Source organism: Ascaphus truei, chromosome 2, assembly GCF_040206685.1.
Source record: "Ascaphus truei isolate aAscTru1 chromosome 2, aAscTru1.hap1, whole genome shotgun sequence".
Classification (NCBI taxonomy): domain Eukaryota; kingdom Metazoa; phylum Chordata; class Amphibia; order Anura; family Ascaphidae; genus Ascaphus; species Ascaphus truei.
In genome coordinates, this window is record NC_134484.1 from 413,074,475 (window position 1) to 413,095,244 (window position 20,770).

At 38.9% G+C, this 20,770-nt stretch overlaps 1 protein-coding gene across 3 annotated transcripts in view; it reads left to right on the forward strand.

Annotated features, from left to right (window-relative positions):
* Positions 1–20,770, forward strand: part of STAM (signal transducing adaptor molecule) — a 49,234-nt gene that overhangs the window by 7,501 nt on the left and 20,963 nt on the right. For 2 of the 3 annotated variants that reach the window (XM_075587503.1, XM_075587504.1), the window contains exons 3-9: positions 111–186; positions 749–844; positions 9,769–9,915; positions 15,816–15,906; positions 17,120–17,309; positions 18,732–18,826; positions 20,343–20,431. In XM_075587503.1, the coding sequence (XP_075443618.1) occupies positions 111–186; positions 749–844; positions 9,769–9,915; positions 15,816–15,906; positions 17,120–17,309; positions 18,732–18,826; positions 20,343–20,431 (784 nt within the window). Of the gene's footprint in view, positions 1–110; positions 187–748; positions 845–8,683; positions 8,732–9,768; positions 9,916–15,815; positions 15,907–17,119; positions 17,310–18,731; positions 18,827–20,342; positions 20,432–20,770 lie in introns of those variants that run through there. The other variant, XM_075587506.1, reaches the window with a different exon arrangement.

The window sequence follows — 20,770 nt, forward strand, 5'->3', positions numbered from 1 at the left end:
CAACGGGTCACATGAAGAAGTCACTAGACCTACGTGTTTTGTCAACACAAGTATGACTTCATCAGGGTGCTTCATGTTAAATAAACTTTTTTTTTGTTTGTTTTTTTTAGACCAAAAGATTGTCTTCGCACAGTTATGAGGCGAGTGAACCATAAAGACCCTCACGTGGCAATGCAAGCACTTACAGTAAGTGTTTCTTTTTAATAAACAGAATTCCATGTATGTGCCCTTTAATGTTCTATAGCTATGTTAGATGCAATAGTTAGACCTGGTACAGCATGTTTATATAATGCTTGATTGAACAGAGTAAGGTACAGGAGTTTTACTGCAGTATGTTAAGTGAGGTCTCGCACACCTTTTCTTTATAAATGCTTTTTTAAGAAACCTCTCACATCTTCCACCAACTCTTTGGGGCTTATTCTATATCCACTGAAGCGGCCAATTGAGTCATTTCGGCCAAAATTCCCCATTGAAAGGCAATTGGGAATTTCAGACAAAAACAGAACGATCGGCTGCTTCTCCAGATATAGAATAAGTCCCTTTGGCCATTGTGTGGCATTGTCTCCTATTATAGCTTGCTTTTTCTTTTATGGAAGAGTTGCAGTGATCTCATGTTATCTGTATTTAGGGATGTAACTGCGCTCCGCTCACAGTTACATCATGGATGTATAATAATATTGCTGGAGTTTATACTCTTGACATTTTGTTTCCAATTATTATAGATTCTTGTTCATTTTTTGTATTTCAGTTACTAGGTGCGTGTGTGGCAAACTGCGGCAAAATATTTCATTTAGAAGTGTGTTCTAGAGATTTTGCAAGTGAAGTGAGCAGTGTATTAAATAAGGTAAGAAACATGACCCAGAAAAGACTGTAAGTTCTGTGACTTTTACTGTAGTCTGTGTTGTTTTCTATACTCTGTTGACTTCCATGTCTTTTATGTTGAATCTAAACGATCAGGACACCTACAGTATGTGAATTAGCAAAAGTCCTTTAGACATGGGTGCAGTTTCAAGACGAGGGAGAAAGTAAGGTTTCAAAATACACACAACCCAAAAGGGAGTCCTTCTTTTTTTTTTTTTTTAATAGGTATTGTAAAAATACAACCACACCAATAATGAAAAAAGTGACAGCTTATTAAACCAAAACAAATGTGCATGGTGTTTCAGTCCCTTGGTGTGTATTTTAAAATTGTACACATGTTAAGCTCACAGATCTGTTTATATAGTCGTGGTTCTTGGAATATGCCGATATATTTTTTTTCTGCGTCCCTCCATGACAGCAATTACACATGGAGTAACTCCTACTCCCAGCTGGGGGTAGGACAGGAACTTGGATACCTGCTTATAGAGTAGGCGTGTCTCTCCCTCAGGTCTTTTTTTTTTTCATAACCTACCTTAGCTGGGAGGTAGAGCTCCCTATAGATAGGGTATTCTATATAATTATTATTTTTATTTTGTTATTTTTGAGTATGGGCCACCCCAGTGCAGCCCTTCCAACACCATGCAAGGTTTCTAATGTCAACCTTGAGCCATACAACTTGGCAGGAGGGAAAAGAAAGGAGGTTACCTCCCCCAATAACGCTGTCTATGGGTTGCATTCATGCCGCCTATCCATGTCCGTGTTTGGTGACACCCTTGGAAGTTCCTTGGAGCACACATCAATATTTCAGGTTTGCTTATCGTAGGGGGAAGAAACTGAAGCTCCCGGTGTACGGTGCATACTTAAGATACCTCTTTACCCCAGTGGCATGTTCTGGTATAGACCTTCAGATTGTTTTTGTGGCTGGATTGTATTGGCATAGTTTTTTTTGTTCCTGATGCAACCCCTATGACATCATTAAGGCAGCAACCCGCCAATGCTGGAATATGGATATTTTTCTCGCAATTTTGTTTGCATGCTTGACCCCGTTATTGCAGGACCACAGGTGGTTCTTGGAGCTATCTTTTCTGTTCTCATTTCCCTCTGGGAGCAGTCTTTTCTGAGGTTGGACACCATGCCTAATTTACAGAGTTATTCCCCTGGGCACAAAGTGGATTTTCCTGCCGAGGAGGCTCAACAGAGAGCCTAGGAAAGCCACCTCTAAATTGAGGCATGTAATGTAAAGCTTCTAGCTACAGACACTAGGATACTTTGTTCTGAATGGTTAAAAAAAGCTGCAGCAGAGAAAATTCTTCTCCGATGAACCAATGCACAATGCAGAGAAGGTCTAAATTCCAGATGTCTCTGGATGAGTTTACGCCCCCCCCAAGCAAAATCGAGTGACAATTTGCATTTGTTCGAACCATGGCAGCTTCATCCGATGAAGGACATTGCAGAGGAAATATGCTCATTTAATTTTGCTAAGATTTAAAAATGAATAATTAATATGTGAACAACCTTAACTGTTGAGGAACCTAGATCAAACTTTCATAGGATCCCGAAAAACAGGAGGTAATTTTCCTATTCACCAATCCATGAAATAAATTATTTCTTCAGACTAGGCAGCTCCAGACAGAAGATCACAGTTCACCAGAAAGTTTGATGTATCCGTTTTTCCAGGATGAACCTGCAAGTCTCTAAAATGTGTCCTGTGTTCATGCGACCAACGCTTACATTGCCAGGAGAATAACAATACCGTTAGAGGATGGCTCATCCTTGAGAGATCATATATATAGATGCATGAAGGGTTCATTTTTGAAAACAATAAATATCTGCAAAAAGAGCACTGGGGATAAGGCCCTGGGCAGTTTATGCTTTCTCCAAAAGTAGACTGGTTTCACTACCATATTTAAGCTCTGTTTTTTTTTTTTTTTTTTTTCCATTCGGAAGCCCTGGCTTTAATTCCAAAGATTTTAGGTGTCGGGGCTCAAATGTTACCCTTGGAGGGTAGAACTAACGCCTCTACTTTTTCCAGACCACCTTCTCGAACCTTTCAAGAGGCCAGTGCCTACACCATGGTATCCTGGATAGACCAAATACAACAACCGTTCAGAGCGTGTCCCAGACAAGGGCTGGAAACAGAATTATTGAAGGTTTAGAGGCCCGGTTCTGCACTGATTGTGCCAATCACAGTTTAATAATTAACCTCAGTATTTAAACGTGACACAATGCAGATTGTATACAAGTTCATATAACAAGTGTTACGATGTAGTAGGTCTAACAAAATGCTATTAATATTATCATTATTGTGGTTTGAACATTGCACTCGGGGATAAAAATAACCTCAGCATAGGATTAAAGAAAGGTAAAGTCACATTCCCCACTATTTTAGTACTGTATTTCCTTTTTTTTATTTTTTTTTTTTTTTTTTTTTTAAATGTACCTGAACCGTTGAGTTTTCCCTGAGCTGATCCAAAGAAACCGGAGTTCCAAGATATTTATAGTTTGATGTGCAGTTATTTGTGATGCACAAAAACTGCAAATATAGCTGAAGGGGTCACTAATGTCACAGCGTCATCTATCGAGGACAACATAGCTTGCTATTGGAAGCCGGCTAGGCTGTGTTGAGTGCACGAGGCAACTATTTTTGCCTGGTCAAGATACAAGTAATATCTCGGGAACCAGCTTTTATAAAATAAAAAAAATAAAAGTTTCAATGATCTGTACCTATTACTGCAGGAAAGAGAACAAGCGTTAAGGCCCCTGAGATTCTTAGCAAAGAGGAAGATCGAGATGACTGCTGATTCAGTAGACAAAAAAGTATTGGGAACTCACCAGCTGTGAGTGTTAGGACCTGCGAACAGGGTCTGCCTTGATGTGGCTCGCAGGCTTACAATGCTTTGGCCAAAGGGTTAAACTCAATGACCCTTTTTCAAGAGAATATATACAGTAGGTATTGCACTGTATTTTTGTCACATTGGAAGTAGCTTTGGGCATTTTTGTTTTTGTTGTTGTATACATTTAGCCACACCCAGTAGCACTCCTTTTGATATATATTTTGATATATATATATATATTTTTTTTTAAACCAGAGACAGAACATGAAACACAGACAGAGCCCAGTGCTATATCCAAATGACACAAATACACAGTACAGTGCCTAAAGATATAGATATAGATATATCTATTTATCTTTTGAATAAAATTGTCTTTTAGTTTAACTCTTTGGCCAAAGTGTTGTAAGCCCTTGAGCCCCTCCAAGGCAGACCACGTCTCAAGGGTCCTAACACTAAAATAAATTCTTAATAACCTGTACATTACCAGGAAGAATGATTTATAATAAATCTGTCAAAATTAGTTGCATAATTCTAAGTCTGATTGAAGCTCTTATTAACCTGTAAAATACCAGGAAAAGCACTCTGTATTAGATTTGTCGCAATCAAACTGCACGCAAGTTCCCATGGGTGTGGAAGGTGGAGTGGAGTGAGCTTTAACCATTTAAACGTGGGAGGGGGTGAGCTTCAAACTAGGGAAGGAGGGACCACCCTCCAAATCAGCTAGGACCAGCTGAACAAGATTTACAAAACATAAAGGACCCCTATAAGACCATTTTATTCAAAAGAGATATATATATATATACACACACACACACACACACACACACACACACACACACACACACACACACACACACACACACACACACACACACACACACACACGTATGTATGTATGTATGTATATATATATATATACATATACACACACATACACACACGCGCACTGTACCGTGTATTTGTGACAATGAATGTAGCACTGAGCTCTATCTGTGTTCCATGTTCTGTCTCTGGTTTTAAATATATATTGCCATGCTCAGTAGCACTCCTCTTTGACATATATATATATATATATATATATATATATATATATATATACTGTAAATATTACTGTATGTTCATTTGCATTGTCTTAGACAGGTCTGCAACCCTGTCTTTCACCATTATCGCCCAGCATACAGCACTTCCACTGCAGCAAGGGATTCTGGGAAATGACATGCAAATGAGTACACAGTGCCACCTTTTGTCTCAAGCTCGTATTACACAACCAAATCCTTAAGCAGTATGCATTGGCTTAAGGATTTGTCTCGGTTGAAGGCTCCGTGCCGAAACGCGTAAGAGTGGGTGCAGTGGGCAGGATCCCCTGGTTTCTCCCCCTCTTGGGACACGTAACTATTCCCTGTTGACGCTGCTGGTATATTTGCTTTTGTATACATGCTTTCAGGACGGTGTTTAGTGTTGATACATGCTTAGCATTGTACTCATTGGAACTTGGACCCAGCTTTCAAAGTGTTTGTCTCTTGCATAGGGACTATGAGCTTCATATACTGCTTTTGAAGTTGATCTCAGTGTTTACTGTTACACTTATCTCACCAGTCCCACACTCCTGGAGAGACTCCTTATCCTTGCAGGGAACAAACTAGGTTCCAGGTCCCCCAGATTTTGGATATGTGTAGGTGATTTATTTCCACAACTCACGAGCCTGTCATAGAGGAGCATTGTATGTTTCTTCCCCTTAGGGAACTGTGTCTATTGGTATTTCAGTACAGTTTCTTTGGGGTTATGTACTGATGCTAGGGATACTTGTCATCAATCCCTGGCTTTCTACAATGCGCTCATGTGTCATGTTTGGCTTTTAGTCATCTTATTGTCTTGGATTTACGTACATGGGATCTATGCCATGTTCTTTTAAAATTTCGGATGGACATTTTGGAACGGAGGCTAGACAACACTATCAGGAGCCAGGAGGAAATGGCGAGGTTCAATAAATGAGTTTGATTTGATAAACCCGTTGTGCCCTATGTTCCTTTGTTCAGAGGTTCACAGAGAACATGCAAGCCCAAGTGACTGACCTGTTCTACAACACGAGGATATGGAGATCCGGGAGCGCCGCAACAATGTAAGTGGCCTACCTGAAACGGAGCTGGAACCGGAGTCCTTCTCAAGATGGTTGACAGCCATGCGGTCGGAGAGGGAGGTGTCCGCCTTCCTATTGGATAGATACCAATGCACGCTCAGGCCCCGACCAGGCCTGACGGAACCTCTGAGACGTCATCATTTGATTTCATTATTTTAAAGTGAATGAGGCCTTCCTAGCAGCTGCCAGAGGATCGAGGGACCAGGCATTCGAAAAAATCTCACTCCAGGTCTTTCAGGACCTCTCTCCATCCACGCTAGCGAGAAGACAAACCCTGCAGCCAGTGATGTCCATCTTGAGAGGCTGCAGGATCTGCTACAGGTGGGCCTTCCCCTTTCGCCTCCTGGTGTTAGGAGGTAAGGCCCACACGCTGAAAGATCTGGCGGTGGGTCCCACTATCCTGGAAGGCCTAGGTATTGCCCTGGAGGCCGAGGATGGAGAGATGAGCCCCGCGAGGAGGCCCCATCTGGTCTTGGAGATCGCGGGCTACACCAGAGCTCAACAAAAGAAGTCAAGAGCCACATCGCAAGGTGTCATTAAGCGGAGTATAAGCAGCAACTCTCTGGCAACCAGGCAGTAAGGACTCCAGCTGCAGGCATCCAAAAACTTACTAACAACATTTATCTGAGTGACCTTTTATTTATTTTGTTTCAATAAATTGTGATTTAATTTGTATCTTCTATGTCTGCGCCCCATATGTTGATTATTTACATTTGGAGGTTATTCTACACGGATTGGTGATCCTGGAATTGGGGCAGCACTCATAGTTCTACAAACAAAGTGTGAAAGGTGGACATTGCAGTTTGGAAACAAAACCCAACCGACTCATAGCATCATTTCTATACATGGATTGTTTGAAGTAATACAACTGATTTTAAAGCTGCAGTTCAGTCAATATCCTGCATGTGTGTTTTTTTTTAATAAATCAGGTCTGTAGTAAGAAAAAATTCTTTTAGCATTTTCTGTTTTAAAAAAAACAACTTTTAAAGACCAATTTTCTTGTATTCTATTTTAACAGCCATTTGCTAAGGCACTACCCCTTCATGTCCTGTCACAAGCCCTGGCACACCCCTTTGTCAGCCCTGCCCTCCCTCTAGCACTTGTCAGTGCAGGAGTGCTCATGAATATTCATGAGCTTCCACTGACAGACAAGCAGAATATAAACAGATCCCTTCACTAATTATGTGACCAAATTTCGACCTATCAATACATGGAGAACGAATTGACCTGCAGCTATACAGTTCTTTAGGTAATTAGAGATTGCACACATAAAACTATTGAAGTAAAAAAATAAATTAAAAAAAAAAAAAAAAAGACTGAACTGCAGCTTTAAGCTAAGTGTATGCTGCTGCATTTTTTCTTTAGCCAGAGGGTACATCTGTCAGTGGTTTTTATGAAGTTTTATGATTTTTAAGATACATAAAAATATAGTTTTTGTTACAGATACACTTATACCAATTATAATAAGCCTTTTTTTTTTTTTTAAATAACCATCTACTAAGATTGGTACATTGTTACACATAGCTTAAAAAAACAAGCCAATACAAGCGCACCATCGTTCACCTAGGTGATCATTGTTTTGCTCTCCATGAAATATAGAAACTCCCTCACATCCCCAGACTCCTTAATGTCCCCCATATATGGGAATCCAAATTTTAGTCCTGGCGAAGAGGCGCTTCCCTCTATGGAGCGACACATGCATCTTCTGGCTTGGGGATCTTGGCCCTGACTTGAAACCCAAGCTGTTTGTAGAATTCCAGGAAGAGAAGAAAATCCCTGAAGGGGAAATATTTAGGACCTATAATTTTAAGTCATTTTATCTAAAGTCAGGCCTTCATAACCTCCTAACAAGCTTCGAACCCCTATGCCTCAAGGCCTCAGGGACATAAGGCCTGGTCTCACGCCTATATAGGTTAGTGGCCAGCTCTCCACTGGCAGCACATAAAAAATTAATATATGTCTCAGTGGGAGCAGGACCTGGGAGAAGAACTGGATGTAGAGGACTGGGACGTCATTCTCAGGGCAGTAGGTAAGTGTTCAATTTCCACGACCATCCAGGAAAATGCCTTCAAAGTGATGTTCAGATGGTACCTGATCCCTCTTAGACTGTCTAGATTTGTACCCGAATGCCCAAAGGGTTGCAGGGGCCAGGCCTCATTCATATACAGGCAGTCCTCGCTTTACAACGCTTCGCTTTACAACAAATGGCTTATCCAACGCTATGCAATGCATACCTATGTTCATTTTTACAACGCCAAAACGGCTTATCCAACGCTCTTACAACGCTTTGCAAAGTTGTTTATGTGTATATAATAAATATATATATATATAATATAATATTATATCATACTATATAATATATTATATTTTATGTTATATTATATATATAATACAGTATGTACACTATATAATTTATGTGAGTGCTGCGTATCTTATTGCCTGCATAAAATATTTTGTGAATTTTAGCATTAAAAATGCCTTTAGGAACGGAACCTGTCATTTAAACAGTGTTCCTATGGGAAAACGTGTTTCGCTTTAAGACGTTTCGCTATCCAACGCTATCCAAATGAGAATTTGGGCATTTGTTATCTACTATGTATGGCGATGTGACTGTATGACTATGTTGTGATTCATATAAACGGACTCCCCCTCCGCGATTTATTGTAGTACCCCCCTCCTCTCCCTTTTTCTTTTATGTACCCTGATGTCAAAATCAATAAATTTGCGTTTAAAAAAAAAAAGAGAGATCTGTAAATTAAGAAATACCGGTACACCCTACCTGTAAATAAATGAGTGGTGCTCTGTATCCTCTAGTTCAATTACACATCAACCATTTCTGTTTTTATTCTAGATTTTGTAAAAATATAAAATGAAGACTGTAGAAGACAGCACCACCAAAGTAAGGAATAGCTTAAAAATATATATTGGTTTGAGGGGAACAATAAAGGAAACCCTAAGATCCCTACAAAATATACTGTATATCTATTGGGTTTTCTGCACTCATGTTCATAACAATAAAGCAACAATGAAATATCAAAAATATTTTTTCCTAGAGAAATATATAGTTAAGATGTTATGCACATACTCAAACTGTGTAGATTGAACAAACAAATCACAAAATCATCAGGTAGGTGTGTCCTCCTAAAAAAAAATAGACAAACGGGATATACGTAGTCTGTTCAGATTAGCTGCTGTGCAGATATACTAGAGACCTCTAGTTAAATATCCCAAACAACAGTATGTGTGTCTGTACTGCTCAAGAGAATAAGTTCAAGCCCAGCAATATAAGGTCTGGGAGTATAGAGAAAACTAAACAAAATAAACAAAATCCATGGTATGAACAGAAGGGGGAAACGCCAAACAAGAAAAGGGAGGAGGTAGGTATCAAAAGAAAGCCAGCAAAAAAGGCCAAACTGGTATCAAAAGATGATCAAAATACAAAGGGGGCTAAAAAGATGCCAACAAAGTATAAAACTATAAGGCGGCAACATTTCAGGTAAGGACATTTTCTCCTGGCCATTCCCGCGGAATAAGGGAAAAATACGCAGTGCTTCCCTGTTTTATATTCCTTCCTCCAAAGCGTCCAAAAGAATGTGTGGGCAAAAAAACATTGAAGATACAGTTCAATCACTCACTCTTTCAGTGTTGAGGAATGAATCTAAAACAAAAGGAAGTACCGCGTGCTTTTACTTTATTACGTGCCCAGTGGCCCTTCTTTTTCTTACAGACTACTTTTTGGTATTTATATTTGTAGGTCAAAAAAAATAACTGGATGTATCTTTGTGCTGTACATTAAACGTTAACCCAAAAAACTCCAAACAACTGGAAAACATACAGTATTAACATGAACGTATAAGTAACTGCACATTTCAGGACATAGTCATTCATTTTCACAAAGTTGCTACTACTAATGTGTATTTTTGCCATTGTCCACAGGGTCATCCAAAAGTCTGTGAAAAGTTAAAAGCATTAATGGTGGAATGGGCCGATGAATTCAAGAATGACCCACAGCTTAGTTTGATCTCCGCTATGATAAAAAATCTCAAGGAGCAAGGCGTTACTTTCCCAGCGATTGGTTCACAGGTATGGACGAAAAATCAAGCTCTTTGTAAACTAGACAAAGTAACATATATTGTACATATGTGTTTAATGTGAACAAAAAGAATGATTGGGATCTTCTACTGTGAATATTTTCATGCATAGAAACTGATATTGTTTGAATTATTCCCCATCATGGCAGATTATTTATCAAAGCCTCACTGCTAATCTGGGGCACATACAGTATTTATCACACACAATGATTCCCTCTGACAGGACATTTGTCCAGCATTGCATCTAGGAGACTTTGATAAATAGACTCTGTAACATCGTGAGCAATAAAATAAATAAGGACTCGTGCCAGTCTAACTATACAGATGAGGATGCTATACTTATTTGATTGAATTTGTGTTTTTGACATGTAAAATGGAGATCATTTTTTTTCCTGCTTGGCTATATTGCAATTAAAAGAAATGAAAACATCAGTGGGTACAGAAGGTTAGAAGGGAAGGTGGCAATGACCGTACAATACAATTATATAGACATTCAACATAATCAGGTTAGAAAAAGGAAGAGATAAGGGAGGGGAAGGGTAGAAGAGGAATGAATGTTACCCAGAAATCTTCAGGTGCAAGCACAGATTTGTAGTACAGGGCTTTAAAGGAGACCTATAGGAGCATGTAAAGCCAATTATTCTTAATCAAGGCTCCCAGACTTTTAGGAATTTGGGATAGCTGTAATTTTTTATGACTTGTAAACCTCTCCATAAACAATGTGCCATGTACTGCTATGCCACAGCGTTCGGCATTCGGGATGTGAGTGATTCATTCTGTTAAAGAATACAGCCAAGTAGTCTGGGGTCATTGATATATCGATTCATATTATTGATAAAGTAGAACAGAGAGGGGCAATCACTGGGCAGTTGCACCAAATGTGGGGCATGAAGCCATTTTGATCACTGCTTCTGAATGATTTTTGGGCAAGTGTTGGGATAACTGGTGTTTTTAGATGTGTGAGGGTTATGTACCATCTTTAAAGCCATTTGTAAGCATTTTCTTTTATAGTGACACAAGTAGGACTGCGGATATAGCTTCACATATCTGGCAATTTTCTCATTCCAGGGAAGACCCCAGATTCTTCTCCCATAAGAGCATAACATTGCTCCTAGTTTCTATGTTGGAGTTGAGGGTTATTTGATAAAGAGAGGAAATTTAACTCAAAAGTGTGATTAGAGCTACTGTATATACAGTCTGAAAATAAGATGCTAATGGGTGGGGGTGAAGTAGATGTAAAGGCTTTGGGACACAAAGTGGACTAGGTGTCTATATGCAAATGTACTGTCTGGTAATGCTGTATTTTCCTTAATTGACTCAAAGGTATTATGGTGTAATGGGATAAACCTCTTGAAGCCTTCAGCCCTCTAAACATATGTAACCCCTCTGTTTTACTATACCTCAGACTATATGCCTGGTGCTGAGGTGGGGGCCTGAGTCCTTATGCCTATGACAAATACCCCACGTGCGTGGAGCAAACAAGGGGGAAACAACACCTGGATATATAAACCAGTTGTATGTAGATGTATGTATTTAACAGTTAACGGGAACCTCGTGATTCTTGGACACGGGATCACCACACACAAATAACAGTAAAATTCTCATTACAGTTCACATAAGCTCTGCGTGTGGGTTTTGTCAGCCTTAAAGGCCTCCCAATCCTGGGTATGTGGGCCTATATTTGAGGTACTGGTACACCGTTAGAGCTTGTGTTTGTACTTGGGTTTAGCAGGTTTCTTTCGTTACCACTATGTAATATGACTATCGGGGGGACCCCTCTGCCGGCAGTCTTCCTCTGTACCACTTCAGAATCTTCGCTGTTGGGCTATCCGGATCTTTAGGCTGCTCTGTCCTCTAGGCCAATCTGCAGTCTCGCCCACGCTGGACATGTGCAGTTCCCATCAAACTCTTGATCAAGCCTCACTCCTCCAGACCTATTCAGATTTAACCCCAACTGCCATGTCTGCCCCCTTTTAAATCTCATTCTCTTTTAGTCCCCTCTTCTTCGCCAGCCTTTCTACTGGCTCATCATAGTCACATGTCCCTTGGAGAGAAACCTGCTAGGGGGCAGTATGCATGTGGTGCTTGCCATACACAGGGTGTTGCACATATTTCAACATGGGTGGGAGAAAGGGAGTGTACGAGCTGAAACCGCATTCATTTCAGCTCTGGGACACACTGCTTCTTTAGGCCGCCCGTATAGTGCCGGCGACATGACCGATGACGTCACCATTGCGAAAGATGTAATCAGGTTTGGAGACGTCGCTGGCTACAAGGGGAGTGACGTCAGCAAGGGGGAAGGCAGAGGGGCTATGTTATTGCCTTATAGGCAGTCACATGGGGAGACGTCTCTGAAAAATCAAATTTTACAAGGATTTTGGTGTCACAGTTACGTCCACTATAAGCGCACGCAACGGCATCAATACATTTGTTTTGAAGCGACATCGCGTTGCCGGCACTATAAGCGCAGCATAAGATGCATACCAGCGAAGCTGTTAATCTATACAGAAGAATTGGGGAGCGCAGTGGTCATCACATGGAAAATAACATTAAACAGACATGGTGCAATAATGTTTTATGAAGTGTTGTAACTTGATTTCTACGAGACGGGAACTCACACTTTTTTTTAATAAAATCAGGCTTTTCCAAATCTCTGTTTTGGTTTTTGAAGAGGTGTGTAACCTGGAGACTCTCTTGTGCAGTGAAGTTCTATCTGTTCAGTGTTGTGGTAATCTCAGACAATAGAAGGAAACATACCATAGCATGAACTGTACCAGATTAAAGCTGCAGTTCAGTCAATATCCTGCATGTGTGTTTTTTTTAATACATCAGTTCTGTAGTAAGAAAAAATACTTTTAGCATTTTCTGTTTTTAAAAAAAAACAACTTTGAAAGACCAATTTTCTTGTATTCTATTTTAACAGCCATTTGTAAGGCACTGCCCCTTCATGTCCTGGCACACCCCTTTGTCAGCCCTGCCCTCCCTCTAGCACATGTCAGTGCAGGATTGCTCATGAATATTCATGAGCTTCCACTGACGGACTGAAACAGAATATAAACAGATCCCTTCACTAATTATGTCACCACATTTCGCCTATCAATACATGGTGAACGAATTAACCTGCAGATATACAGTTATTTAGGTAATTAGAGATTGCACACATAAAACTATTGAAGCAAAAAAATAAATTAAAATAAATAAAAGACTGAACTGCAGCTTTAAGGTTTATAAGTAATACAAAAGAACACTTAAATAGTGCCATAAAAGCTTAGACATATAGAACTAAAGATGCCCAGGGTAACTGCGTCTACTCTCCTGCGATACTTCCGGGTGTCGTTACTCCCAGCGATAGTCACTTCCGGTTTCGCAGGATGGATCAGAGGACTGGAAATGCTCAGGATCAGTGGGTAGGTTTCAGCAGATGTCCCGCAAGGGACTCAATGCGTTTCGCCTAGTAATTGGCTTCGTCAGGAGTCCAAGACTGATTTTATTCGAAAAAGTGTGAGTTCCCATCTCATATCATCAAGTTACAATTCTTCGCAAAACGTTATTGCACCATGTCTGTTTAATTTTATTTTCCATATGTGATGACCACTGCCCTCCCCAATTCTTCTGTGTACAACTACCAACAAAGGATAAGTGTGAACCATCCTCTGAGTTTAAGAGCTGCATATAATCACATTACTCACTGAGCACGAATCGCTGTGTTTATTGTGTTGCATTATTTTCACTAATTGTGTTTTTTCTGGCATAGCCATTATTGACTTAGAACACCATTCACTTGATTTGAATTTTATATTCTCGTATTGCACTCTTCATTAGAGCGCCCAATTTCCCCCCCCCCCCCTTTCTTTTCTGGAAGCTGTTAATGGACTGTTTCCCCAGGAGGGTAGGACCCAGTAAATATCCCAGGAATCGGGGGTCTCAACGCTGAAATGAATGTGGTTCATCTTGTATGTATTTATGTATGTATATTATTAATCTACTATTACTACTACAACAACTGGTTGACTGGTAATAAATTAATAATAATAATAGTGTGTGTGTACGTACACTAACTATATTATTATTCATTAATTACCAGTCTAACCAGTTGTAGTTGGGGCAATAACAAGTACAGATACATCCTTCCTCGGTTGACCTGTTAAGTACTTGTTGATGAGAGATTTACTGCATTCTGGCCAGTTTTACTTTCTTAGAATATATAATTCTTTACTATTCCAGTTAATTGATTAGCTCTAGTTGTGTTCAAGTTAACACCCTTATCTGTTGGGACATTTACCATTTTCAAAAGGTAGGCCATGATACCATGGTCCACTATATGACCTGCCTGTATTCTCATTACCAGTATACAAAATGTATGTATAACATATTATTATTTTTGCTGAATAGTTTGCAAATAGCATACAGTATATACTTGCATTGCAGTAGGAAGCAAAGAAAGCTCCAGATTACTGACATCATGATTTAATTTGCATCAATTTTTTTTTTTTTGTAACCCTCCATGCCCGGCTCTTAGGGAGGTTACATCAGTAGCTACTCAGAAGGCATTACCTTATTCAGGGTGCAGGCTTCGTGCAACTGGGCAATGAGGTAGCAAAGATAGAAATGATGAGCGCCAGGAACTTTTGTAGTACAAACACTTTATTTATGCCCCCATTTACTAGGGCTCCTTTCATCCATTCACAGTGTACACATAGGTATTGGTGTTACTTTCATATGGCTTGTCTGTACTCTTGACGGTTGGATCTCCAGGTGCCCTCACTTAACACCTTGGGGAGGTGCAGTCACTTGCTTGGATTCCTTTTCTTGACCAGTACCCATTCTGCAGAACGTTCGCTACGCTCTGTCAATAGGGACCCTTTCTCGGGCCCCACTTCTCTCTCAACTGCTACTTCTAGATAGACTGTCACTGAGACGTGTGTGGATCCACCCGTAGAGCTGATCCTGGACTCCCTCCTTATGGGGACTTTTGTGGCATGCATGCCTCTTCTGTGAACCACTGGGTTCACCTTGGGCGTTTCTCAGGACCCTATCTGATGGGGCACTATCCCTAACTAGAACATTAATAAATGGGGACTTATCTGTCCTGTATACCCAGGAACATACTTATCTATATACATTCTCACTTCTTGAGGAACCTAACCTCTAGAACCCTCTCCATCCAATATACCCATCTGCCTTCCTTGTCTCCAGGTAACACGGGGCAAGCTTAGCTTCTGCTGATTAACCCCCAATCCTGTGTAATAGGAAAAGTATCACTACCTATATAGGTCTGCACCATTAACCCCTCAAAGACCAGGGTAATCTCAAAGGGGGTTACATTTCCATAAGCGAAAACCTTTTGATGATGAGTTTTGTCAAAACCAAATCCAATACAAGAAAACATTTTTTTTAGAACTGCAACCAAAACCAAACATGGGCCCTAAAAACATGTTTGAAGTTGCTACTACAAACAAAAGGACAACAAATTCAGAGATGCTTTAGGCAGAGCCAGAGCTGCTGACAGCCACTTATGGGCACATTTATAAATGGTTTTGAGATACAGGTTAAAAAACAAAACAAGGGGAAGCTGTTGCCGTCTATCCATGTCTTGTGGGTTTTGTAGCAGCCGATTTTCCCAGTAGAGGCGGGGTGGAGGGCTTTTGTTGTTTCTGGGGATGTCGGGTGTTTTCCATGCTTTCCTGCTGCAGCACGTGTTCATTTGGAGTAATCAGAGAGCCAGCTTTCTGAATGATGTAAGTCTTTAGCTCTATATAGATTCATGCACACCCTTCAGGAGTGGAGGATACAAGTTATACAAATATAATATATGAAGTTATATTTTATGTGGTGGCATTTTTTTTAACTTTTAAACATATAATCACATAAACAACCAATTTTTTTTTATAGGCCGCAGAACAAGCTAAAGCCAGCCCTGCACTAGCAATCAAAGACCCTGGCACAGCAGCTACTAAAAAGGAGGAAGATGATCTTGCCAAAGGCAAGTTTGTTTACTTTTTATTTTTTATCAAGTTGAACAAATCTGCACATGAAATAATGTACAAATAGTGGTAACATTTTCGAGATCATGATTACAGTGGTGGAGTAGGAAAGGAGTAAGTACATTGTACCCTGTACTTTGGAGAGGAACAAATTACTTACAGTATGTCGGTCCAGTTAGATATTTGTATTGATCTACATCTGTGATTTAACAAGAGTTCGGGCTAAAAAGATGCTATATAGAATGTGTTGGTAAAGAAAAATTCAATGGTGATTGTGGGGGAATGAACCCCTGTGATCCGGTGCTTCTAAAAATCCATAAGTGAATCTGGGTGTATGTAGACAATGTCAGACACGTGTAGAACAAGAAAGGCTGCTACACAGGCATAAAGATCCTGCATGTTTTCATAGTTGGTACTCTCTGTACCTTTCATACCTTTCATACATTAGATTTCCAAATTGTATTGTTATTCTCCAATGATTCTTCAAATCTTTATTCATTTTTACTGTTTACGTGATACATTGATATCATAGATGCTGCAATTTACTATTTGTGATTTTAACCCATTGTTATTTTGTATTTTTTATTTGTTACCTTTATTTATGTTGTTGAACAATTACATACACTGCAATCTGTCCATGGTTCCTCCCCAAATCAAATACCAACTGATTGGTCAATACTTAATTGTACACAGGTAATGGCAATCAGGATGAGAATCCATGTATATATCTGACACCAGTGTAAGAGATCATCACTCTTTGATAAAGTTCCACACAGGAACGAAACGCGTCAGAGTGATCTCTGTGATGCGCAGCATTCTAGGTTAATAAAGCTGTTTTTAACCATTCACGTTTGCGGTTGAATTCCTGCTGCAGTGACCGCCTACACACCACAAATTGTTAAAAAAAAATTCAGACCGTTTTTATTAAGTAGTCTTTGACAACCAAAAATGAAGCAGGGATCGGTACTCCCAATGTCTGCTTTCATTGAGGTTATTTCAGGAAGTTGCCCAGTAGCTCTGTAAACATGTTGCTGCTGTTTGTGCAGGCACTCCTGATTATGCAGGCACTCCTGATTATGCAGGCACTCCTGATTATGCAGGCACTCCTGATTATGCAGCTGTTTGCCATCACCGGTGTGATTTTGCTGCACTCTGTACACTTTTTTTTGTTGCATTTACATACATAATCCCACATCTCTCTTTCTATTGTAGCTATCGAATTGTCACTGAAAGAGCAAAGGCAACCAACCACACTTTCTGCACTCTACCCAAGCACTACTAGCTTACTGACCAATCACAAATCTGAGGGCCGAAAGGTACAGGCCATTTATGACTTTGAAGCTGCTGAAGACAATGAACTAACGTTTAAGGCTGGTGAAATAGTTACTGTACTTGATGACAGGTAAGTTAAAGAATATCTATTTAGAAAATGTGAATTGTGTAATTAGGTTCTAGTTTTCTTAAATAATTGAAAGGGCAGTGACCAATTTTTCTTTTCTCCTAAATGATTCTATTATAAACATTTTGATTCTTATAGCAGCACTTCATGTTTGTAGCATAATAAATATTCTGTAGCATAAAGCAGTACACGGTATAAGTGCTTTCTTTTGAAAGGAAACTATAAAAAACAAAAAAAATCCTGTTGAAAGTGAACCGCTACTTGAAGATGCTTTCTCTCTCCATAAAAGAATGTATTTTAGTGTCACCTAATAGCTGAAAAATGTCTGCTTTCAGTTTGGCAGTACATACTTGTCTAGTACTGTACTTAATATAATAATTTCTAATAATATTTATAATGATGGACCTGTGATCCAGGATAGGTCGGAGATTAATGTGAATGATCTGTGTAGGCCACTATCCATCCAGTACAATACAGTACATATACTGTATAACATGTGGCTTCACCATTATAAGATTACACTGCAACCTCATTTCTGTTTGGGATGGCGCATACAAATTATTTATTGGAAATACCAGAAAAGCATACAAAAAAAGTGCATTTTTGTATCTAAATCATATTCTGAGATCTTCATACTCTAATTCAGCGAAAAGCTTTAAAAGTGTAATTTAAAGGAGCAATCCAAGCAATATCCTACATGGGGTTTTGTATTTTTTTTTAAAAAAAATTCAATAAATCAGTTCTGTAGTATTAAGATAAAAAAGTAGTATTTTAAAATTCAACTCTTAATGGCAATTTTTATGAGTTTGAACATACTGAGCATCTTTTGATTTATTTCTATAGCAGGCTTTAGCACACCTCCCCTGCAGAGCAAAATCTGTGTAACCGTTTCTTTGTGATAATTTGTTGCCAATATTCCTTGCAGTTTCAGCTGTAAACTGTAACAATAGATAATATTACCGCAGTACTATAAGAATACATTGTAGCTGATGAGTTTTACTGACTGAAGGATTAATTTAAAACTGCAGCCTTTTAGTGAACCCTGGAAACAGGCTTAAACTGAAAGGCCAGCACAACATACAAAATGACACAACATACAGTACAATACTGGGAAACAGGATTTTGCTGATCGATCACGGGAAAACCAATTGATGGACAACTTAGGTAATTAGTTTTCAACAAAGGCAATCAAAGGCTGCATATTTTAAAACAGCAAAAATGTATTTTTTTACAAAAAAAATTCTAAGCTCCTTGAATTACCTCTTTTAAACCAATTACTGTAGTGAAAGTGAAGCTCCTGTTTTGACTGCTCCACTAACCTGGCGGTTTAATGAAATATTGGTTTGTAAATGGCCGTTTTAGATGTAGCTATGCGGACAACATTGATGCATTTTATAATTAATGAATATTATTTGTGAACTTCAGTGACCCAAACTGGTGGAAAGGCGAAACAAATGAAGGCATTGGATTGTTTCCTTCTAATTTTGTCACAGCCGACCTTTCTGAAGAACCAGAGATGAGTAAGTAGTTTTCTTGATAATTCAAAATCCAAGTACTTCTTGGCACAGCTTGATTATGTTCTGGATTCTACTCAACACAAACTAATATTTCAGTAATGGAAAAACAAATTGTTCTGCATGTCTCAGAAAAAAACACACAAAGCATTCTTGCATATTTTTTTTTTTTCTACATATGAAAGTTTCAAGAAGCAGTCACTAAAAAAAGAATACATTTTATAAACAAGTTACAGTGTGTTTTTGCTTTCTTACACAATTCTAATCCTGATTAACAAAAAAACTGAGAAGAGCTCTACTACCAAATAATAAAGTTAACGTTTAAACCGAATATATAAATATAATTGGGTGGTGCACCTTGAGGATAAATCAATGTAGAAAGAAAATACAGCACTCAAAGACGGATGCGGTGGAAACTCAGAGTGCCCTTTTTTTGAGTTTCCACAGCATCCGTCTTTGGGTGCTGTATTTTCTTTGTTTTCTACAATTCTAATCCTATTTAAAGAAAAAATTGTCACTATTTGATCTCAAAACCCCAGCAAGCTCTTTTTGGGAACTCCTGAGCCCCCACAAAATAAATATATATGTATGTGTGTGTCAAAAAGGAGAGCTATTGAGCAGGGCATATGTATACAACAGACGACAGAGAAGCCAAATGCTACATCCAACATGACAAAAATACACAGTAAAATTCTTATATAGTCTCTTGAAAAAGGGTCATTTAGTTTAACCCTTTGGCCAAAGCATTGTAAGCTTGCGAGCCACAACAAGGCAGACCCTGTTCGCAAGTCCTAACACTACCAGATAAAATACTAATATACCTCTATTAGGAGTAAAATTCTCATTTACCTCTATTAGGAGGGAGAAAGACCACATTGGATCTATATCCAGTAGAATGAAAGGACCTACTAACCTGGGAAGTGGGGAGGGGCTGGCTGAAAATGTGTGTTGTGTTTTTTTGTTTTTTTTTTAAATATATATATTACACAAGACATCATGATTTTTAATACATATGTAGATATGTCCCAGTGGGTGAAACTTTAGATCAGTGTTTCTTAACCTTTTTTTTTAACCCAATGCCCATTTTGATAAACATAAAAATCTCATTCCCCCTTCAACGCTGCCCCAATTTATTTGAAATCTCGCGACTAAAAACAAATCAACGCATTTGTAACTTAGAAAAATATATTTATTTCGATTTTTACATTAAATATACATTTTACCCACTTTGTCGGTATTGAGTTATGAGCATATATTCATAATCTGGGATAACAAACGAGTAAATAAAGAAAATAAAACCATTTTAATTTGTTAACATTTAATTCCAGACTTATTTTTGTTCACACTACAAATACTATACTGTATTTTATGATGTATTTTTGTACTACTATTTTTGTACTACAATACCAATGTTTATTTAAGTAATAATTCCTGAAGAACAGGGCATTACTGGCCAATAATGCCCTGGCTGGAAGAATTATATTTTTTTCTTTTTATATGAGAACATTTTTTTCTATTACAGTGAAAACGGAGAAGAAAACAGTACAGTTTAGTGATGAAGTGCAAGTAGAGACTATTGAACCGGAGCCTGAACCAGTTTATATTGATGAGGTAAGTTTTTGTCGTTTTATTTCTACTCCTATAATATAAACACATAGGAATCGAAGTCATAGGACGACTTGTGCTTGCACATATAATTGAGGACTGAAGAGGGCAGTGCAGGCAGAAGGGAAAGAAATGCATTGGATTTGCGTCGGCCTGCATGAATAATGGCTGGGTTACTCTAAATAGTTAGGTTGACCCAAAAATTGACTCCAATTGGAATTTTTAAAAGGCCATGTGTGCAGAAAACCTCCCTTCAATTGACCAGCTGCTCCCAGGGAGATTTGGGGACATATTTACTTAGCAGTGTTTAGAATGAATATATTTCATGCATATTCTGCTGGTAAT